At 39.8% G+C, this 14,984-nt stretch overlaps 1 protein-coding gene across 2 annotated transcripts in view; it reads left to right on the top strand.

Annotated features, from left to right (window-relative positions):
• Positions 1-14,984, top strand: part of HTR4 (5-hydroxytryptamine receptor 4) — a 79,173-nt gene that overhangs the window by 3,197 nt on the left and 60,992 nt on the right. For both annotated transcript variants that reach the window (XM_027841643.1, XM_027841644.1), the window contains exon 2: positions 11,756-11,837. In XM_027841643.1, the coding sequence (XP_027697444.1) occupies positions 11,812-11,837 (26 nt within the window). In that variant the 5' untranslated portion in view covers positions 11,756-11,811. The remainder of the gene's footprint in view (positions 1-11,755; positions 11,838-14,984) is intronic.

Below are 14,984 nucleotides of genomic sequence, written 5' to 3'. Positions count from 1 at the left end.
TCAGATGAAGTCATATACCATTACTCTTATTATTTACCTGTTCAACTCACACTGTTAAAAACCTGGCCATTTCCCTAATATTCTTGGGCCTTCTTTTCTTAATTCATTCAAGTGTAATGCTAATAAGATAATGAATAACAGCTTGCATTGGTATAATATTTTTTAAGGTTGTTGAGTTTTTTGTTGCTCAGTGATCACATTTGTATGGAGAACTTCCTGTGTGAAACCCCCATTAACAGTTCAGACTTGCATCTCATGGTCTTGATTCCAGGACTGGTACTTTATGCATTATGCTTCTTGCTTCAGAGATTTCCAGATTGAATATATATGGCTCAGATTGCATATATATGACATTGAGTTGGAGGAGTGGGTTAGTCCCCTCTCATGCAAGAAACTGGGTGTCCCTGCTGGGTGTCTGAGGGGAGAGGACTGAATACCCATTCCTTCCTCTGGTAACTAACTACATTTATGTGTGCCTTCGTTCCTTTTTTTTTAAAAAAAGAAGCTTAGACTAAATGATCTCTCTAAGGTCCCTTCCACTTTTAACAAAGTAGGAATCTATGTGAATAGTATAAAATCCTGGGGGTGATATGGTCTGTGGTTCTCCCCTCCTGTCCTACTTCCTCAGTTAAAAAAGAAAGGAAAAAAAAACCCTTGTAACAGATATTCATAGCACAGTCAAAGAAAACAAATTCTCCATTGACCATGTCCAACAAGGGTACCCAGTTTGTTACACCAACAATGGCATTTGTATATTTCAATATTTTGATGGATCCATGATGTCATCAACATCAACAAACATTTATTAAGTGTTAACTCTCTCTCCCTGAGATTGGGGATTGTTTTTGCCTTTTCTTTGTACTCCTAGAATTTTTAGCACCACGCCTGACACATTGTAAATGCTTAGTAAGTGCTTGTTGACAATCAATATGGGTACTCCCTGCATCATACAGATCATTGCTTATCTGTGGTTTCTTGTCTCTTGTTCATGCCTTTCCATAAATACACTTTCAAAGGTCCATGCAGTGTGCTGGAGGACTTCCACTGGTCTGGTCCTTTTTGTCATTTTGTTTAGATTTGAGCAGCGCTCAGGATTTGTATGTGTTTGTTAGCCCTTACTCTCACTGTGTGACCAGTCCACCTCCTTTTTCAGTTCTGTATTTCCTTGATGTCATCTAATCCACTTCTTTTGGGAAAGCCATTCTTGATCCACCCTCCATTCTCTGTTCCCCTCCTTTTTTAGGATTATATGAAGCTGTGATTTTTAGGAATTCGTGGTGGTAAATGATTCACCTAGCCTTATAGCATCACTTAGAAAATACTGGTGTCAAATAGATAGGCTTTTGTGGCAGGGACTAGTTTGGGATCACTCTAAGCGCTACCCAGTTTCCCCCAAATGTGATACAGCCTACTTTTGTCCTGCTTTTCAGGTCTGAACTCAACTCACTACCTGCCTGTGATATTTAATCAAGATAGGTGTCCTGATAGACCAACTCATTTGGAAAGGGGCCTAATAAAAAGACAGTTACCACTTACATTTCTTGCTATTCCTAGAACTTCAAATAGACAGAGAGCAGCATAGGGTAGTAGAGTGTTGGATTTGGATAGAGTCAAAAGACTTGGGTTCAGATCTTGGCTCTGCCACATAGTACTTGTATGATCTTGGACATGCTACTTTAATCTCTCTCTCTGACTCAGTTTCCTTATCTGTAAAATTAAGGGAGTTGAACTAAATGACTGCTCAGGTCCCAAATCTACATTCCTGTGAATTTCCACAGATCTGAGAGAAATGAAAGGGATTCCAAAATGAAGTCTGATTAGGAATGAATTCTTTCCACTAAAGGCTTCCTGTGTTGCTGTTCTATGTGGCATGGAGGTGAGCCTGGGTTTTTGAAGGTTATGCTAAGAGGAACCCAAGTCCCATCAGGCCTTACCAAGCTAAAACAGTTTTGAGTACAGATGTAGAGATGAGCTACATCCCCCCAGAGCACAGATCTAAAGGTAGAAGGAAGGTCAGAGGCCATCTCGTCCAATCTTCTCATTGCTGATGAAGAAATTGAGATGTGGAGAATGACTTGACCAGGGTCATACAGGTACTGATCAGTCAACAAGCATTTATTAAACATCATTTAGGTGTCAGATGCTGTGCTAGGCTCTGGGGCTACAAAGACAAAAGTTGTTTCAGTCCCTGTTCACAAGGAGTCTGCAGTCTAGCTGGGAAGACAACATGTGTGTCCATTTCCTTCCATGATTTCTCCTTGTATGTACACAGATGAAAAATCTATAAGGGATTTGAGGCCAAGTCCTCTGAGTTCAGAGCCAGTGTTCTTTCTGGTGAGGACCAGATTGGCCAAGTGGAAAGAGGTTTATCACCAGAACTGGACAGCAGGAGTTGGAGGTTTTGGCCACAGCAACTCAGGAAAGTATTTAATAAGGTGTGGAGGGGCTGAAAATGTGTCACTCCAAAGAGTGCCATGAAACCAAGAAAACACAAGACTTTTGCAGTAGTGAAACTTTGCAGTAGGAAATAGCTCAAGTGGTTCTGAAAAAGTGGTTCTGAGATACTGGGAAAATAATTCTAAAAGTTAAAAGGAGATGAAACTACAACAACCCAAGTTGCCTGTAGATTTCTTAGATAACGAGGCAGCTCTGCTGTGGTGTCTTGGGACTCAGGAGACCTGGGTTTTCCAACTCCCGTTTCTTCCAATAACTCAATATGTGACTTCAAATAAGTCTGAGAGGCAGCATGGTGTATTGGACAAGGCATTGGACTTGGAGTCAGGAAGACCTAGGTTTAAGTTGTACCTCAAACTATCATTAGCTGTGTAACCCTGGGTAAGTAACTTAACCTCTCTGTGCCTCAGTCTCCTTTTCTGTAAAATAGGGGTAGGGGTATTAGACTTGATGGTTTCTAAGGTTCCTTCCAGTTCTAAATTTGTGATCCCATGCTGTGCAGACCTTTGTTCCCGCCTTTGGGAAATAAGAGGTTGGGACTGAATGATCTCAAAAATCCTAGAATCCTAAGATTCTAGAAATCACTTTTTTCCTTCCTCAGTCCAAATTGAAGTTTCTGAAGGTGGAAGACAGAGAAGGAGAAAGAAGAAACCTTTTTGAAGTCCTTGAAAATGATTGATAAAGGACAAGGCTGTTTTTTCTTTTCTTTGGGGGAGACAAGATTTGGGCACTGAAAGGAAATTAGTTTGCCTGATTTAGTTGCATACTACTTTATTTAAAAAGAGGACAATAGTAAATAATAAGCAACATCCATGTGCCAGGAGGTGAAGTTTATGCTCTAAGAGATAAATTCCTCTTGGTTCCTTTTGTCACTGCTACTGATTTCCTTCCTATCCATTATTTCCTACAAAATACTGTCTTCAAGCAGAGGCACAGACAAGAACAGGGAGCAGGAGGCTGTTAACAGAAGCATAATTTTGAAGCTGGAAGGGACCTCAGATAACATTTAATCGACTCTCCTAATTTTTCAGATGAGGAAATTAAAAATAGGAGAGGTTAAGTGATTTATCCAAGGTCATAAGGTCATACCCAAGGTCATAAGGTGAAGAACTGGGATTCTAACCTATCAAAAGAAAAAATGTAAAAAGGGGAAATATAAGATGTGGTTAGATTGGGGTCAGATTAGAGGGCTTTGAATGCCAGGATCAGGAATCTGAATTTTATCTATAGGCCAAGAGTACACAAACTTTTCTTGAATCAGAAAGCACAGGACCATAGATCAATGAGGAATTTATCCTCGTGTCTACTTTACATCTTCTCTTAGTCCTTGCCGAGCATCCTCTGTAGAGGCAGCAGCACAATTCAGTGGAAAGAGAAAGGGACTATGCTCCGGAAGACCAGAGGTTGAGTCCCAGATCTCCCTCATGTAGCTGTGTGCTCTGGGCAGACATGTTAGAGCCTCAGTTTCTGCTTCTGTGAAGGGGGAACATATGTTTGCCCTACCTTCCTCATGGAGATGCCATCAAGAATAAGATACAAAATATGAAAATGCTTCACAATCCTAAAGCCCATCCACTGAGGTGTTGTTCTCATTCCTTCATCCGATTCTTGTGTAAAGTGGTCTCCAGTCCATCCTGCTCACCCTCCTCCTGCGGTCAGGCTCCAGTTTGTCAGTATCTATCCTCAGATGTTGTGCTCAGAACTGTACACAGTGTTCCAGCTGTGGTCTACCCGAGACCAAGGATGTCAGAACTAGCTCTTCCCTGGCTTTGGATGCTATCGACTATAACATGATCAAAAGAGGCAGCCTGGTGTGTGGATAGAGACTTGGAATCAAGGCAAGAAAACCTCAGTTTGAATCCTCTCCACAGACCCTTGTTAACTATGGGACTCTAAGCAAATTGCTTTATCTCTCAGAGCCTCAATTTCTTCATCTGTAAAATGGAGCTGATAATCACCTCACTGGGTGGTTGTAAAACTCAAATGAAATAATGAGGCCCAGTGTCATGACTTGTTCCCCTTTAATTCTTGAAGAGGGCACCAAGAGAGTGATGTCTTGACTTGTGTGTGAATGATTTGAAGACAGAATGCCCGGGTAAAAAAAAAGAAAATAAAATATAACAATAATAATAACAACCATCATCGACGTACAGTGCATTGAAGTTTGCAAAGTGCTTTTACATGGTATCTTATTTGATCCTTCGGACTTGTGCTACTTTCTATCTGTGTGACCTTGGGTAGCTCACTTGTACTCCCTACCAGGGGTCTTTGACTGAATCCAAACCTCACAGAACAAATCCCCTTTAATAAAAGGATTTGGCCGCATCTGAGAACCTAGAAGGCCACATCTGGCCTCAAGGCCGAGGCTTCTCACCCTTGGCATCAGTTTCCTTGTGTATAAAAGAAAGGGGTTGAACTAGCATGGCCTCTGAGATACGTTTCACCTCAAATGCTGTGCTTCCGTGATCCCATGAATGTATATAAAGCTCTTTGCAAGCCTGAAAGCACTCTATAAGTGACAGCTGTTATTAGCCTAAAGCAACATCAGACCGGATAGCTTTGGGGGATGACCATTTCACACTGTGGCTTTCCAACAAGCTTGTCTGTGGTCGACGATCAGTTGTTTTGCAGAGGAAGAGCCATCTCTTTCAAAATGAGTAGTTTTTAATTAATTACAGTAATGTCTCAGTTTTAATAAAGTGTTGTTATAGTTCCAGTTTGGAAACTTAAAGCACCCGCTGAGAGTTGGCCTGTTTTCCAAGGAATGGTACCCGCTTTTCATTTATTTAAAGAATGTTGAAAAAATGTTTTCAATAATCTGGGTTCAAATCTTGATGCTGCCACCTGTCAGTCATGTGAAACACAACTGAGAATCTCTCTGAGAATCAGGTGACTCATCTATATAATAGAGGAAATAACACTTACATAGTTGTCATAAGGAAAGTACTTTATTATAGAAATGTGAACTATTAATAAGAATAATAATTCTACCGTTAATATATTGGTATAAAGAGTTTTATGGACATCTTTGAGAGTTATCAGTGGGAAAATATCAGACTATAGGAATATTCTTCCCTCTGGAACACCAGAAATAATTTAAGTAACTGTGGAAAGGAGAAGCGGCCTCCAGCTAGGACCTAAGCTCCCCTAATGCCCCATTACCCATTTGACCAATCCCTGGGAAAAAGCAATGTTAATGTGCCTTCAGTAGTACCCCTTCCCTGGGCTCCCTTTCCCAGCTCACATTGGACTGGCAAGTTGGTGTCTGAGAGGGGAGTATGCTAACTTCTCCCTCCTCTGAAGATTCTAGGGGTTGTGATCTCTAGTACTGATGCTCATGAGAAATACATTCCTCAATATCAATAAACCAATTGGCACCTATTGCTTTTATAAAAGGGATATTTGCTGAGAAGGCATAGTAAGGACTGATATTTGAAAACATCTCCCACACTGAAAGTACACTCTACTCTCTGCAACGCAGTCCCCAAAGAGATGTGTTAGGGCACATATGGGACAGAGGGGTACCTTGAAACACGTGGCTCTAGGCATCCTTTTCTCCCCTTTCAGAGTCTTTACCAAATTGGCTTCAGAGTCAGGTGGTGTTAATGGACAAGTCTTTCCCTTGCTCAGCTAAGCTGGCTCTTTGCAGGATGGGGTGTCCCAGTTGATGCGTCAGTCCCGTCTGGGCTGGGTCAAGCAGGTTGCTTAACTGTCGGTTTTTACCAGCCCCGTTGCTACTGCTGCTACCACCTCTAGTTGAGTCACCTAAGATCTAGAAAGAATAAGCACAAAAAAAAAAAAAACAGGGACCACATTGGCCCGAGTTAAGGAGAGGGTAGGAAGCAGCTGATTCTTCCTACCTTTCCTTCCCCTTCTCCCCAAGCTCAAAGCAATCCTTTCTCAAAAGCTTTCAGAGAAAAGAGTGAGAGAAACAGCTGAAATCTGTTTAATTCATACTCAATTCTAGCTCAGCCTATCCTGGGTCATCAGTCCTTCTGGCTCCTAAGAAGGACAACCAGAAGATTCCTTGTTACCACACAGCACCAGCCCTCTAGTCGCTCATGGCCAGAAGTAGGCTCACCAAGCCTTCACACATGGTTGGATTGGAAGTAAGCCAGGGAATCTTGTCACATATTCTGTATAACCCACCAGGAAGGGAAAATAAGAGCTTTCTCTACAAAAAACATTCTTAATCTGGGGTCTGTGAACTTTTTTTTCCCCTTAAGATTTTAATAACTGTATTTCAGTATAATTGGTTTCCCTTGAAATGTTATGCATTTTATTCTATGAATTTTTAAACATTATTCTGAGATGGGGCCCATAGGTTTTCACCAGACTGCCAAAGGAGTCAAAGATACAGAAAAAGGATAAAAGCCCCTTCTCTAAGGACTTGGCCCTCTTGGTCAGTCATTCCCCCTCCCCATCCCCATTATACCTCTAGGAAGAGGGAAAGATTTGAGGAAAAAACTCTTGTCTCAAAATCATTTTTCCTGAATCTGGAAACTGCTACTTTAAAGCTGTAAGGCCATTTGGAAAGATAATATCAATTAATAAATACTTATTAAGCACCTGCCATGTGCCAGGCACTGTGCTATGCTAAGGATACAAGAAGAGATAAAAGGCAGTCCCTCTCCGCAAGGGGTTACAACATTCAAAGAAATATATACCAACAAGCTATATGTGAGATAAATAGGTAATAATTAAAAGAGGGAAGGCACTGGAATTAAGAGGGTTGATGGGATTTTAGCTGGGATTTAAAGGAAGACAGGAAAGTCAGTAGGTGGAGTTGAGGAGGGAGAGCAGAGTATGGGAGACAGCCAGAGAAAATGATAAGATGCAACATTTGTGCAATATTTACTGGCAATAAAGCGCTTTTCACTTCCATTAGGTTATTGAAGCTATACAGTTGACCCTGGGATTCAGGGAGTAAAAGCATCGTTAGCCTCATTTTCCGGATGGAAAGGCTGAAACTCAGGGGAAGCGATATACCCAGCTCACTTAAGTACATCATCAATAACTAAGACTTCACCCCCAGATCTGCTGCTCCCAAGTCTAGGGTTCTTTCTAATATTCACATCACTGGCAAGATCTAGTTTTTCAGAGATAACATTAAGTATGTCTGGTAGAATTTGAAGAGCTCTCTTCTCCAAACCATCTGCCTAAATCAATAGATATGGAACCTTTTCTCAGGGCTAGGTGTGTAGAACAGCTCCTGGGGGTGGGGGGGAAGCATAGAGAGAGTAGAGAGAGTTGTAGATTTGGAGCATTCAAATTACAAAATGCCAGCTCTGGAAGGGAGCTTTGAAACCATCAAGGCCAGTGTTCTCGTTTGGCAGACAATGAAACTGCTGCCTAGAGAGTCACACAGTAAACGAACAGAAGAACAAGGACCTGGGTCCTCTGATGCCCTTGGACCATATCCCTGGCTGTGTTACTTACCAACTGAGGAGCCTTGGGCAAATCCCTTCTCACTTCTCTGGGCCTCATTTTACTCATCTGTAAAATGGGAGAATGTTAAGATTAGATGACTCCCAAAGCCCATTCCAGCTGTAAATTTGAGATCCTGCTGCATGACTTTCCTGGGGTAACATATATAGTAAATGTTCAAGTGTCAAGGATTCTTTCCAATTACATTCACTGAAAGTACTTCCAGATTGTTTATTTTGTTCTTTCTCAAGCTTTTTTTTTTGTTTGTGTCTTATTTCCCCATTCCTCCCCTACCTACCCGAAGCCTAGGGGTTTCCCATCATCAGAGGCCCTGAGGACTTCCTAAAGAGGCTTTATGGCAACAACCTGGCATAGTGGATTAAATACTGTTCTTGGAGTCAAGAAAACAAAGATTCAGATCCCTCTATTGTGAACCTTTAATGTGCAAGTTGCTAAATTTTGTGTTATCCTGACTGTGGCTTCATAATTTTTGGATTGGTTCTTTCTGGGTACCTGCAATATTTTCTCCTTGACCTGGGAACTCTGGAATTTGGCTATAATATTCCTGGGAGTTTTCATTTGGGGATCTCTTTCAGGAGGTGATTGGTGGATTCTTTCAATTTCTATTTTCCTCTCTTCTTCTAGGCTATCAGGGAAGTTTTCCCTTATAATTTCTTGAAAGATGATGTCTAGGTTCTTTGTTTTTTATCATGACTTTTAGGTAGTACTACAATTTTTAAATTATCTCTCCTCAATCTATTTTCCTGGTCAGTTGTTTTCAAATGAGATATTTCACATTTTCTTCTCTTTTTTTATTCCCCTGGCTTGTTGCTCTGGTCTTTGAATGACCACAAGAACTCTCTTCTGCCCTAGAACCATGACCAGGGTCCCCACTCCCCTGTGGCCACAAGCTCTGATGTGCAAGTGCTCCTCTTTGCCCTGGGACTGCAACCCAGATCAGAGTATGGACAATGCAGCAGAGTCCTGCACCCAGTGCCAGCAAAAAGACCTGTGTATTTTCCTTCTGACCAATTGTAATCCCCTAACTCTCTGTGGGCTGAGACCTTTGGAAGCAGCTACTGTCACTTTTTAATTCAGCTGGGCCCAGGGCCTGTTCTTGGTTTGCTGGGGCCCCACCTGCCCTGGTGTAGTCTGTGCTCCACTCTCACTCTAATGTGATAGACCTTTCCTGCTAACCTTTTAAGTCGTGTTGGGCTGGAAGATTATTTCACCCCAGCTTTTTGTGGGTTTTGCTACTCTAGAATTTATTTCGAGGCATTATTTAAAGCTATTTGGAGGGGAATTTGGGAGCACTCTGGCAAGTCCCTGTCTTTTCTCCATCAGCATGGCTTCACCCTCTAGTGTATCCTTCTTTGTATTTATCTCACACTGAGCACAGCCCACTGCCAATAGTAGGTTCTTAATAAAAGCAAATTCAACAAAAATTAAATGCCTAGGAAGGCTTATAAACTTGACTGGAATGTTTACCTCTTAAGCTAATTGGGGTTGAGCAGATAAGCACTTTAATGAAGTTTTAAGTTCAAGATTCCTTTTGGAGGCAAAAGACCGGAGTCCAAATTCTGATTCTGCCACTTATTTATGTGACTTTAGGCAAATTACTTAAATAAACCCTTTGGGTCCCATGATCCTCTGCTATAAAATGAGGGAATTGTGTGGATAGTCAGTAAGGATTCAACTAGCTCTAAATCTAAATCCGTGACCTTATCTTCTGCCCCCTCCTCCCAAGTCCAGGGAGCATTTCAACTTCATTTTAGTAATCTAGTGTTTAGTTCAGTACCTCTCTCAAAGTGAGTACTCAGTAAATGATTGTTAATTGACTGATTATAGGTCTCCTTTTATATCAAGAACTAAGTTCACCATCCTCTTGGCATTTCTAATAAAAATTACACATAACACTTTGTACTTTACAAATTGTTTTAGTTTTAGCTTTTTAACCTTCTTGGGAAGTTTGTTCAGTTATTTCAGTCCTGTCTGACTCTTCATGACTCCATTTGGGGTTTTCTTGGCAGAGACACTAAAGTGATTTGCCATTTCCTTCTACAACTCATTTTACAGATGAGGAAACTAAGGCACACAGGGGTAAGTGACTTGCACAGGGTCACACAGCTAGTAAGTATCTGAGTCTAGATTGAACTCAGGAAGATGAACCTCCAGGGCCAGCGCTCTACTTGGATACCAGATTATTGGCCCCACTTTAGAGACAGATGATGCAGTTGAAATTAGGATAATAATAACAATAGCCATAGCAGTATATTTTTATAATGCTTTAATATTTACAAAACACTTTTAACACAACATCACTGAAAGATATGGAATGTAAAGGTTATTGGGCCCATTTTACAGAGGAAACTGAGATTCAGAGAGATTTGCCAATATTAATAAAGCTAATAAGCCATAGAAGGTCCTAGAAATATGGCACCATAAAAGCTAGAGGAAATCTTGGATAGAATCAAGTCTGACCTATCAGACCCTCACTCTATTTTAAAGATGAAGAAACTGAGGCACAGATAATTTCAGTGACTTGGCCAAGGTCATAGTAAGTACCGGATAAGGAACTTGATCTTAGGTCTTCTGGCTCCCAATCCATTGTTATTTCTAATTAATGGTTTACAAATATTATCTCATTTTACCCTCACAATAACCCTGAGGCTATTATTATTCCCATTTTACAGATGAGGAAACTGGGGTTCAGGGAGCTTAAGTGATTTGCCCAGCATAAGCTAGTACCAGTCTGATGATGTATTTGAACTCAGGTCTTCTGGACTCCAGGTCCAGCACTTATCCACTGCGTCCCCTAGGGGCAGCAAGCACAAATGAAGCACCTCCTTTTCTACAGGAAGACTTTCCCCCTTCTGTCTCTAACTTTCTGTGTACTCTGTATGTATCTTCTTTGTGCTTATTTGTATACATGTTGTCTCCCTCATTAAGATATAAATTCTATGAAGACAGGGAGTGTTTTTACTTCTTCCTTGTATCGCTAGCACTTAGCACATAGCACCTAAAGACCTTTAACAGCTGTTGATAAATTGCTTGTTTTTAAAAATTATTTTTCAAAGCAATTTTAAAAGCTGCTAATAAATATTTGTTGATTTTTGATTGATTGATTGTATAGAAACTTGTAATGAAATAAACCTGAGTTTCAATACTTCATTGATGCCTACTGGCTGTGTGACTGTGATCAAACCACTTAACTTCTCTGAATCTCAGTTTTCTCATCTGTAAAATGGTAAGAAAAGACCTTAGCACCTATTCCACAGGGTTGTTGTGAGGATCAAGTGAGACAATATATATAAAGTATCTTGCAAATATTTAATTGCTCTCTAAATGTCAGGAGGAAGAGAGCAGACTGCATTGCCTTGGGGGAAACTGGAAAGTACTTTTAATAACCCCAAGCTTCTCCCTGAAACAAAGGCCCATGCTGTTGTACAACTTCAAATTATGGAACGCTTTGGCCCCTGAATGACTGAATTTGAGTATCCCCCAAAGGGCTGCACACCCTCAGTGGGTGTGACTTGGCTGGAGCACATTATAGACCTGGGATTGTGCAGGAGATGTGTAAAGTATGTCATAAAAGAAATGTAAACTGGAAAAAAAAAACATTAGAAATCATTCAGCTAGTCAGTCTCAAACTCTATTTTCTGATTATGTATTCAGGACTCTTTCCCCTCCTGAAAGGCAGAGTGTTATATACAGGAAAGCACATGGTCATGGAATCTAGGAATATCTTACCTTGGCTAGGTAGCAAAGCCAGCATTTGAACCCAAGCCCAAGCAGGCTCTTTCCAATACAACCCACGGCCTTTCTGTCTAGAGAGCTTTTTAGTCTCCAAGCATCATGTTTGTTTCCATTGCAGGACCAGATACCTTCTGTGGGCACTGAAAACCAGCCTACCCATGCCTATTTCCTGTGATGGATGAATCTGACATTAATGTGAGGTAAGATGAATTGCTAAATCTGCTATACCCCAAGTCCATGTTTCCCAACCCAGACTGTATCTGCAGCGTTGTAAAATGCCTAATGCTGGTCTCAACAGCTCAAGAGTGTAAGGGGTGGAGAGGGGGAGGACAAGAGGAGAACGAGAAAGAGGAGTAGGAAGAAAGAAGAAAGGAAAAAGAAGGAGGAAGCTTCAGTTTGTAGATTTTAAGGTGTTAGTTCTTTTAGTAGTAACAGTTTTGCTGCAGACTATGTTTTACCTACCTTAATAGATTCAGAGGGAAATAAGAGCCAGGAAAACCATGTATGCAATGGTAACAACTATGTAAGTTGAAAGAACCAAACAGGAAACTGAATGCTCTGTAATGATAATGGTTAAGATTGACTTTAAGAAGGGTTCAGAAAATACATTTCTCTCATTCCTTTTCAGTAGTGGGGAGCTATGGGTGTGGAATATTAAAGATAGTACCAGACATCTATTTATGTTTTGGTTGTCTTTGCCACACTGTTTTTTCCCTCTCTTTTATTTTTTATTATGAAGAATGGATTGATGGATGTAGAAGTGGTTAGGAGATATTTAGAAATGCATAAAAAATATGTCAATTTTGTTTAATGAGTTGCTGCTTTAAATCGTAATCATTGACACTGCAAAGCTTCCCCAAATCAATTGAAGTGGTTATAAATCTTTCTTTTGATTTTTGATGACGCCCATCCAGGAGTTGGTTGGCAGTCTAATGTTTCCTTAGATGTTTGTTGTTTCCAAAAAGGTAGTGCATCCTTTAAAATCTTGGGCATCAATGTCCTAGGGTCTTTGTAGACTGTCTCCAAACTTTAGGTAGGAATTAAAACACCCTTCATAAAGAATTCCAGACATACTCACTCACTTCTTAAATAAAGAGGATTGTATTGTTTCACGGAAGAGGCATTGTCAGTAAATGAGTTACAGATCTGCCTGGATGGGCTTTGGCAAATAATTGAAGTTGCATTTTTGGAGCTATAGATGCACAAGTCATATGGCCCCATATTCTCCTAAAACTAAGGGAAATAAAGTTGTTCTGTTTTGTTTTCTTTATTTCCTCTGTTAGAGGAAGCTGGTAGCACAGTGGATAGAGTGCTGGACCTGTAGTCAGGAAGACCTGAGTTCAAATCTAGTCTCAGACATTTACTAACTGTGTGACCCTAGACAAGTCACTTAACCTCTGTATGCCTCAGTTTCCTCAAATGTAAAATGGGAATAAAGACAGCATCTACCTTGAAGAATTGTTGTGAGGATCATATGAGACAATCTTTGTGAAAAGCGCTTAGCACAGTGCCTAGCACGTAATAAGCCCTACATAAATGCTTGTTTCCTTATGCCCTCCTTTCCTTTAACATGAAATTGTGACAAGAAATGGGTTGGTGGTGGGGAGGGAAGATATGTTTTCTGTAGCTTGGTTTTATACTTTTCTATTATAATAGCAATTGTTTCCATTGGTGCTGAATTACCTTGAATAGGTGGGGTATTCCAGGCAGGCAACTATTCATAGATGACCTTAGTTGTAATTTATAGTTTCAAAATCTTTCCAATGTGATCTCTTAAAGTCTCTTCTAAGCTGTAATGTTTCAAAACATTGTGACAGTCCTCTGTCTTGGTTTTCTAACTTGACTCCACCCACACATATTCACACCTATATAACACCATTCCTCAATCGCCAGAGTGATTTATTGTCATGCAACGACATTCTCTTAAAATCCTCTACAGTGTAGCAAAGTCTCCTCTGGGACATTGCCCATAACCTACAGGAAGACATTTAAAAAAATAAAAACTCTCATAACTTTATTTTAAAAAAAACTTTTTCATTCTGAACTTTAATATAAAAAGATCATTTTTATGCACACAACAATGCAAGAAGCAGATTCTAATTAAACCATGGTTCTCCATTCCATACTGCTTGATTTTTTTTTAAAAAAAAGTACATAATAAATTCTGCACTTTACTTTTACAACAAAGCACGTTTATGTGCTTTCTTCTGAGCTTTCTTCTTTCTCTGCGCATTTAAAAAAATTTCCATGGTCTTCTTTTACTTGGCATCACTATTGCTAACCTCCTTCTGAACTTCTCTCTACCAAATAAAAAACAAGAGAAAGAAAATAACAGCCCTTTTACAAATAGCATAGTTAAGCAAAACAAATCCACACATTAGTCATGTCTAAAAATGTATGTTTCTGTACTGTGTGTCCATCACCTCCTTGTATGAAAGTAAGTAATATGCTTCATTATGTAACCTCTGGAAACTTGATTGACCATATTGCATTAACCAGTCTTTTAAGTCTTTCAAAGCTGTTTTTCTTTATAATGGTGCTGTCCTTATATAAAATGTTTCTGGGATCTTTTCATTTTACTTTGCTTCAGTTTATACTACCTAGGATTCTCTACAATTGTCTCTTTCATCATTTCTTAAAGAATAATGATACTTCTTACAGAATAAGAATTCTTATTTTTACCAAATAATAATATTCCATTACATTCATATAACACAATTTGTTCATTCATTTCCCAATTATCTAAAAGACAACATAAAGCACCCCCTATATTAGTTCTTTATTCCCCCTCCTTTTAATTCCCCCATCAGAATCAGGGCATTTGTTTTACTTATGACTGTTCCTGGGTATTATTTTCCCTATAATGTGGCCTCCTATCCCCACTTGTTTCCCTGTTGAGTTTGTTCTATTATTATACAAAACTATGTATTTGTTTTCAACCTTCCTTTGTCAATTTAATGTGAGCAATGTTCATCTGATGTCCTCCTGTCCCGTCCCCACCATCCTCCATGTTTGTATATCTTTTTAGACCCCAAGTATGAGAAATAGTAAGTTCCACCCCCTTCTTGCATCATTCTATACAACATATTCCTTTTCTCCACCTTCCTTTTCCCTTCTCAAATTCTCAGAATAGGATTTAATCCACCCCAAGGATCTTTCCATTGCACCACTGCTTTCTAAGTTATTATGCTATTATGTGTTAATATGTCATGTATTTATAATCATAACACATATACATAAATAATACACTAAGGTTTACAAAACACTTCTTCGCTCACAACCACCCTGTGATGAAGGGAAGGAATGATTTACAACCCTCGTTTTACATGTGAGGAAACAGATATGAA

Source organism: Vombatus ursinus, unplaced genomic scaffold (genome assembly GCF_900497805.2).
Source record: "Vombatus ursinus unplaced genomic scaffold, bare-nosed wombat genome assembly UNPS02014863.1, whole genome shotgun sequence".
Taxonomy (NCBI): Eukaryota; Metazoa; Chordata; class Mammalia; order Diprotodontia; family Vombatidae; genus Vombatus; species Vombatus ursinus.
This window is presented reverse-complemented; position numbering and strand designations above follow the sequence as displayed.